The sequence below is a fragment of the Octodon degus genome, unplaced genomic scaffold (assembly GCF_000260255.1).
Source record: "Octodon degus isolate 3935 unplaced genomic scaffold, OctDeg1.0 scaffold00113, whole genome shotgun sequence".
NCBI lineage: Eukaryota > Metazoa > Chordata > Mammalia > Rodentia > Octodontidae > Octodon > Octodon degus.
Window position 1 is genome coordinate 8301894 of NW_004524689.1, and position 8681 is coordinate 8310574.

The window sequence follows — 8681 nt, forward strand, 5'->3', positions numbered from 1 at the left end:
TGGCATGTGGTGCTGGGGGATTGAACCGCGGTCCCTGATGCTTTGCCAAGCTTGTTCTAAGTAGGTGCCTTAGACCACTGAGCCATCTCTCCAGCCCCTTCCTGCTTATTCTTACAGTAAGGCCTTTTGGTGCTCTTTCAGCTCTTTCTCCCCAGACCTTTCAGGGCTCTGGCCCATGCCTGTGCCTGTCCCTCTGGGGTACCCTCTTCAAGGTCTCAGCCTGCTGTGGTTCTTGCTTCCTTGGCCAGCAGAGGGTGGGGAGACTGTTTCCCACAACTTCTCCCAGAAGTGAGGTGTCCCAAGGTGCCCTGTGATTTCCATGGGACCTTCCATCCCAGCCACCAGGAGAGAGACAGACCCTCCCGCCCATCCTCTATGGTCCAACTGTGGTGGGGAGAGAGGGGTGGTGGAGAGTGGCTTCCTGAGTGGGTCCCACTTCCCTCCACTAAGAAGCTGCGACTGAGGAAGCTTCTCCCAGTTCCCCTCCTCAAGACCGGGAAGTGAGGAACACCAGATGCCTGGGAGGGGGTGGGCATTTGCTGGAGTTTTATTGACCCTGTGCTTCTGGTTAAGCCACAGACAAAAAACAAAAAACCCACAAAAACCCCTCCTTTCATGTTTTGGGGAAATTTCTGACATTTTGCTGGCGCTCTGCCATCCGTGCTCAGCTGTGTGGCAGGGCTCACATGTGGGCGGGCAGTGGAGGAAGGAAGCTGGGAGGCCTCTGAGATTCAGAAGTTAGGGTGCCCTTGAATCTTCCCCTCACCCAGGCATGTAATGCTGTTTCAACCCTCCTGACAGCTGCACCTGGACACTCCGCTTACATATTCTTGGTGACAGGAAGCTCTCTCCCTGTACCATAGCTTCAATCACCATTCACGAAAGCACCCTGGGAGCAGCGTATGTGGGGGCCACCCCCCTCTTCCTACTCCACACTCTGTCTCTTGGAGCAGCCTTTCCTTTATGCCCAGCCTCTCCTGCCACAAGAAGGATTCTCACCTGCAGATATTTGGAGTCTTGGCCCAGCGTTTGGCAGAGAGCGTAGTTTGTTTGGAGCCTGTGAGAGTATCGGTTGGATCCCAGGAGCTGAGGGGTCCCCTGGGGCTGTGAGGAAGAAGGAGGAGGAAGAGAGGTTTATGGGCTCTGTATTAGTCAGCTTTCTCATTCTTTCTTTGGAACAAAACACTTGACACCAGCAATTGAAAGGAAGAGATGTGTATCATGCCCTATGGTTTTGGTGGGCTTGGTCCATGGCAGGCTGGCTACAAGACAGAGATAATGCGGTGGAAGGGCATGGTGGAGGGAAGCCGCACCTTCACAGTGGCCAAGAAGCAGAGACAAGGGGCCGGGGAGATGGCTCAGTGGAATAAGCACTTCCCTGGCAAGGGCAAGGGCCTGAGTTCAATCCCTGGTTCCAGAAAAAAAAAAAAAAAAAAAGGCAGAGACAGAGGGGTTTCATGTGCTTGGCTTTCTCTGTGTGCTTCCTGTCAGCTCTCTTTTTCTTTCAGCTCCCTAATGTTGCCTGTGCTATCTTGTGTCTTTTTTTCTTTTTCTTTCTTTTTTTTTTTTTTTTCTGGTTTTCTCTTTTTTCTATTTTGTCCTTGAGGTTGTTTTCAGAGGAATTTCTCTAGTAAAGTTAGAAAGACTAATGAAATCCTTATCCTATTTTCTCCCTGCCTACAGGCCTCCATTCCCTATGCTTCCTCCCATCCACTCATCCATCCATCCACTCATTTACCCATTCATCATTTCACTCATCCATCCATCCATCCACTCATCCATCCACCCATTCATCTATCCATCCATTCATCCATCCATCCATTCACTCATCCACCCATCCATCCATTCCCTTATCCATCCACTCACCCATTCATCTATCTATCCATCCATCCATCCATCCATCCATCCATCCATCCATCCATCCACTCATCCATCCATCCACCCATTCATCTATCCACTTGTCCTTCCATTCACCCATCCATCCATCCATTCACTCATTCATCCACCCACCCATTCATCTATCCACTCATCCATCCATCATCCATTCACTCATCCATCCATTCACTCATCCACCCATTCATCTATCCACTCATCCATCCATCATCCATTCACTCATCCATCCACCCATTCATCTATCCACTCATCCCACCCATCATCCATTCACTCATTCATCCATCCACCCATTCATTGATGAACATGTTCTGAGCATTTCCCCTCAACCAGATCCTACACAGGAGGGTGGATATCACCTTGCGCTCACTACTTCAGTGTCAGTATTATACCAGCTGGCAGCCTCTTTCGTTTGCTCATGTGAAATGGGATGTCATAGTTTCAATTCCCCAGAAATAGATTGTTATGGGCTGAATTGTGTGTCCCCTGCACCAATTCATGTGATGAAGCCCCAACAGCTCTGAATATGACTAATTTGGAAACAGAATCTTTCAAAAGGCAATTAGGGTAAAATGAGGCCACTAGGTGGACCTTAGTGCACTGTGTGATATCTTTATAAGAACAGGATATCTGGACAGACACAGAGACAAGACTAAGGACACAGAGAGCAGAGGGCTGGTAACAAGCCAGGAAGCTCAGAGGAAGGCTGAGGAAGTTTCTTTTTTCTCAGAGGAAGCCAGCCCTATCTTCATCTTGGATTCCTGGATTTCAAAACCACAAAACCACAAATTGCTGTGCTATAAGCCACCCATTCTGTGGGGTCTTATTGTCTTAGTGCATTTTCTCTTGTTAGAGCTCAATACCATAGACTGGGTGATTTATAAGAATAGCGGTTTATTTGGCACTGGTTCTGGAGGCTGAGGTGCAGGAATCTGGGGCTGGCATCTGGCAAAGGCCCCAGCTGGCAGGATGGATCCGGAGTTCTGTCTCAAGTCTCTTCCGCTTCCTAGAAAGTCACTAATGTTGTCCTAGTTGCCCCTCCTGACTTTATCTCGTCTGAGCCACACACCCCAGACCCCACCTCCAAAGACGGTATGGGGTTGGAGACCAGCTTCCAACATTCACCCCTTCAGACAGACAGAGTCAAAGCCCAGCGCTTGTCACAGCAGCCCGCATGCCGATACGCAGACTCTGAGACAGTGATAAGGAGTTTATTTAGCACCTAATCACCTCCCAAAGTCTTCTCCACACCATTCACTCAGGTTATGTTTCTGTCATGTGAACCTTGGGGACACACAACTTGTCTCTCGTGGCTGTGATACTTTTCTGTCTGCGCACTGGTTGGCCTGCCCTCCCTGAACCTGGCTAAGCTGCCTTGTCCACAGCCCCCCAGTCCCACCAAGTGGGATACTTAACAGGTGGGGTTCAGCCCATGTCCATGTCCAGAGCATCTGATGGTTTAGATGGATCCAGATGTTGGCCTCTGCCCCACTACCTGAGGCCAGGACAGACCTGGATCACTGTTTGGCAGTGAGAGGCATAGAGGGGGGCAGTTTCCAAGAAGGGCACCTTATGGATGGAGAAGATATTTTAGGATGATGGCTGCTGCAGCAGCTGTCAGATCTGGGATGAGGCCACTTGGTACCCTAGTAGGGATATGCTGGGGTGGGGGGACCTGACCATGGGAGTAATTAGGAGAGGCTTCACTTCCCCAGGGCGGTGGCATCAAAAGAAGCCCCAAGGATGAGCAGGAGCTTCCTGGGCCAACCAGGGGGCCACGTTCAGGATAAGGGGTGCAGAATATTCAAAAACCTGGAGGTCAGCAAGGACAGGCCACTCCAGGGCTGCAGGAAATGTGGGTGGTGGCAGGGAGCAGTTAGGTCCCTTAGTCCAAAGCATAAGAGACAACAGGCAGTAGCGCAGGTGGTGGCCCAGATGCTGGGAGGAGCAACTCTTTTTGTGGGTGTCCTGGAGCCAAGGCAGCTGGGCTGGACTGACTGTGACCCCGCCGCTGAGCCAGAGGTGAGAGATGGTGATGGAAATGCGGTGATGGAAATGCGAGGACAAGCACAGACAGCATCTGGAGGGGCGGGAAAGGGCTGATCTGGGTCTGGTGTTGGATGTGGGCCGAGCAACGGGGGTGGGGAGATCCTTGGGAACAAATCCTAAGGTCACCTCCTCCACCACTCTGGAACCACAGCTGCATAGTTTCTGATCAGGAGAGGACAATGAGTGGGGAAGATCTGTCTGGAGACTGGGAGAAGCATGAAGAAGAAATGGGCGAAGCCCACGGTTCCGCTCCTTCTGCTCGAGCCCTCACAGCCTCGCTGTTCTTTGCACAAGTTTTTGGCAACACCGACCCAGCTTGCTGGCCTCCTTTGCTGTCAACTGGACTCTCTCCAATGCATAGAAGATCCAGAAGAGCAGGGACTCTGCCTTCTTTGAGCCCTAAATCAGGCGCTGGGACATAGGTGATGGTCAGCTATTGTGAACTCTGTGAAAAAATCCCATTTCTGTGTTCACCACTGAGTCCAGTGGGGTGGCTCCTGCAGCCCAGAGCACACGATGCCCACCCTGGAGCCACTTCTGGTGCTGAGGTGCTAAGTGTTTTTACTTTTTGAGACAGGGTCTCCCTGTGTGGTTCAGGCTGGTCTCAACTCACTTTGCACTTTTGGCCTTGAACTCATGGTGATCCTCCTGCCTCAGCTTCCCAAGTGCTGGCGTTACAGGTGTTGCCACCATGCTTGGCTCTGACAGATTTTGAAGGGACTCAGAGGGCATCTGGGTGGGGTCAGACGATTGGGAAAGTTCCATGAAGAGATAGTATTCAATCTAACCTAACTGGCTCCCCTTGGGGTAGAGTTGGAGATGGAGGGCATCTTTGTGTGTATGTGTGTTGAAGACCTAAGTTTCTATCCTAAGAGACACAGAAAGCCTTTGAAAGTTTTAGGCAAGGAGTGATCGGGTCATGTTTATCTCTCCGGGAGACTTCTGGGGTCCTAGGAATGGTGTTGCATACCTACAATCACAGTCCCTTGGGAGGCAAAGGCAAAAAGATTTCAAGTCTGAGGCCAGCCTGGACAAATCACTCTTGAAATAAAAAGAAAATGCCTTCAAATAAAAGAGGAGCGCTGGGGCAGTAGCTACCAGTGTAAAAGTCCTAGGTTCGATTTCCAATATCAATCAATCAATACAATTTTTAAAAATGCAAAATGCCATAGCTTAGTGTTCCCTGGGCTCCATCTCCAGTACTGGGGTGTGGGGGGCACACAATTTGTGGTGATCTACGCAAGTTTTCTGAGCCGGAGAGTGACAGCCATCAGGCTTGTGGTTTTGAGAGAGGTCCTTTTGTGTCTTCTTGTACAACAGGGGGTCTTACCTTGGGTGCCCCTGGCTGCCCTGGGTAGATTTCAGAAGCCCAAGAACCTGAATGGCTTCTTTTATCTTAATTAGCCTCTAGCTAAAATTCCTTAATGCACAGGTACGGTAGCACACCAAACAGGCTGAGGCAGGAGGATCACCTTAAGCTTGAGGCCAGCCTGGGCTACCTAGTAAGTTCAACACCAATTTGAACTGCATAGTGAGACCCTGCCTCAAAAACAAAACAAAACAAAAATTCTCTTATGAATTCAAGCAATGAAATACAGCAGTAATTATTTTGTCATCAGTAGAAATCATAGGCATTCTCATATTGTAGTTGTAGTAGATTTTTTTATTTTATTTGTGTGTGTGTGGCCAGCTCAGCCCACCAGGGGGCGGGCTGGCTGGCATGTGGTGCTGGGGGATTGAACCGCGGTCCCTGTGCTTTGCTAAGCTTGTTCTAAGTAGGTGCTTTAGACCACTGAGCCATCTCACCAGCCCCTGTAGTTGTAGTAGAATATTGTTTATTGTCCAGGCTCAACTGTACCTTGAAACCATGAGTAATACCCTGTCACTCAATGAGGTTAGAAAGAATCAAATATATTACTTTTTTTTTTTTTTTTGCAGAACTGGGGATTGAACTCAGGCCCTTGCACTTGCCAGGCAAGCGCTTATTCTACTGAGCTATCTCACAGCCCCATATATTGCTATTTCTTATTTCGTTTACTGTGTTGATAACCATATGCCAATATTGTTTGCTCCCTTTTTAAATCTGTATTTCTAGTTGGTGCATTTATGACTCTGGTGTCTAGAGTTTCTCTTGAATAATCAGGATTCCAAAAATATTGGGCAATTCTAGATTAATTTGGTAGTTATAACCAAGAAGCTTAACACTACCTACACGAGAGAGGCTACTGCACGGCCTGTGTGAGCTGTACCAGAGATCAGGACCCGTTGGCCCTCAACAGTACCTTTCTAGGAGCACCAAGCAACCTCAAGGGAGCCCAAACAAGACATAAGAAAGAGAAGGGGCTCAATTTAGGGGCACCTTAAATTCAGGGGTTTGATGTTCTCAAGAACCCATTTCTGTCCCACTCTGTTCTCTCCTGGCCTCCTTCTTGGGTAGGTCCTGCTCACACTCATCCACACTGGTGACGTAGTGGCTACCACCTGAAGTCTTTCAAAGCAGGAGTTCTGCAGGAATCCAGTCTCTCTTCCCATCATGCTTGAGAAAACAGACATGGGGGGGGGGGTCTGTTGGCTGGCATATATGGGTCATATGTCCATGCTGAGCCAATCATAGTGGTGTGGAAGATAGAGTACTCTGATTGGCTTTTTGGGTCATGTGGCCATGCTGAGCCAATCATAGTGCTGTGAAAGATGGTGTACTCTGATTGGCTTATTTGGGTCATGTGGCCATGCTGCGGGTATCAACTTCTGCACCTCTCATTCCCATATAGTGAGAGGCAGGGGTTTCTGGGTGATTTGCATTCCTGTCATCCCCGTCAGCCTAAATTGTACCCCAAGATGTTTCTCTTCTGGGGAGCGCCAGGACCCCTGCCCAGAATGCTGACCACCAGGGCTCAGGCAGTGCTTGCTGGGTGTCAGGGACTGCTGAGGCACACGTTTATCATTACAATGGCGTTAATTCTTTTGATTTCACTAGGAGTTAGGTTGTATTAGTGTGAATGAGGACGTGGTAGTTACCCAGGGCTATCTGTGGGTATCCCGGGAGTCCCAGGCCCTACTCATCTCCATACTTGTGCGGCCTCCTGCTTGTCACATTTATAATATAACCTAGGAGTTGGACTGACACGTTGTGGGGGTGGGAGAGTGGGGGTCTGGTGCGATCCTGGATGGAGCTTGGAGCGCTCAGGGGGGTTGGAGGAGGGGCAAACACTTCGCCACAATGGCCCGGACTGGAGCGTCTCTGCTTCTTTTCCAGGGTCAGTGTCAGCAAAGCCATGTCCTCAGGGGCCATCCGACTGCAGGAAGAAGCAGTGTCTGCCGGAGCACTACATAGACGAGAGCGGCTACTGCACGGCCTGTGTGAGCTGTAGAGGTCAGGACCCGCTGGCTCTCAGCAGCGCCTTTCCAGGAGCACCAAGGGGCCTCAAGGGACAATCTGGGGGGTGGGGAGGAGGCGTGAGGCGGAGAGTTTGGGATTTGGTACTTGAGCTCTGAATTGGCTCCCTGGCATTTTGATTTACCTCTCTGGATTTGTGAATTGATACCAGCATTATTTATTTATTTATTTTTTATTTATTTTTTGTCTTTTTGAGACAAGGGTCCACTATGCAGGTAAGGCTGGCCTTGAACTCACTGTAGCCCAGGCTGGCCTTGAACTCACAGCAATCCTCTTGCCTCAGCCTCCCCAGTGCTGGGATTATAGGTCTGCGCCTGCATGTCCAGCCGCAGTGATCCTTTGTAGCCATAGTTTTCAGGGAGAGTTGGCATGTTCCCTGGAAGGAAAGACTGACATCTACAGAGTTTAATCTTCACAGCAGCCTTAGGAAGAATGCTTTTCCCTTTCCGGCTTCCCAGCAAGGCTCTGAGGATTAGTGCAGCGCAGGGGCCTTTCCAGAGTTGCAACACGGGGTAAACATTAGCGGTCGAGTCGGGGCTGATGGCCAGGCCCCAAGACTGGGTCCTTTCCTAAGACCTTGGGGCTCCAAAGAAAACGGAGAAGGTACTCTCATGGTCATTTCTTACTATGGTCTGGTGTTGAGCTCTGTGTGTGTGTGTGTGTGTGTGTGTGTGATAGATCTGTTGAGAGCTTGTGGCTAACAATCACGTTTCAAAAACTGTATTCAGTATTTATTTATATTTTTAGAGTCAGGGTCTCACTATACACAGTGCAGGCTGGCCCCAAACTCACTACGTTGCTCAGGCTGGCCTCAGACTCACACTGATTCTCCTGCTTCAGCCTCCCAAGTGTGGGGGGATTGCAGGCATGCCCACCACACCCAGCTTCCACATATCTTTTAAATCTGTGCTGTGGGCCGTGGATACAGCTCAGTGGCACAGCTACGTGGCAAGCATGAGGTCCCGAGGTTGATTCCTGGTCCAAAAAAAAGTGTATTGTTTGTTGCATACAAAGTTCTCTATGAACAAAACAAAACAAAGTTCTCTGTGTATCTATTCAATCAGGCTTGTGGATTGTGTTATTTAAATAGTAGATAGTCTTACTCATCTTTATGATCTTTAGTTTTGTTTTTTTTTTTTTTTCAGAAGCAGGGATTGAACTTGGGCCCTTGAACTTGCCAGGGGAGCACTTATTCCACTGAGCCATCTCCCTGGCCCCTGATCTTTAGTTATTGATTCCTGAATTAGACATGTCAAAATCTTACCTTCCGGGGGCTGGGGGAGATAGCTCAGTAGAGTAAGCGCTTGCCTGGCAAATGCAAGGGCCTGAGTTCAATTCCCGGTTC

At 49.5% G+C, this 8681-nt stretch overlaps 1 protein-coding gene across 1 annotated transcript in view; it reads left to right on the forward strand.

Moving 5' to 3' along the window:
* Positions 1–8681, forward strand: part of Tnfrsf8 (TNF receptor superfamily member 8) — a 74048-nt gene that overhangs the window by 25535 nt on the left and 39832 nt on the right. Inside the window, exon 7 of the mRNA XM_023699395.1 lies at positions 7196–7312. Within this exon, the coding sequence (XP_023555163.1) occupies positions 7196–7312 (117 nt within the window). The remainder of the gene's footprint in view (positions 1–7195; positions 7313–8681) is intronic.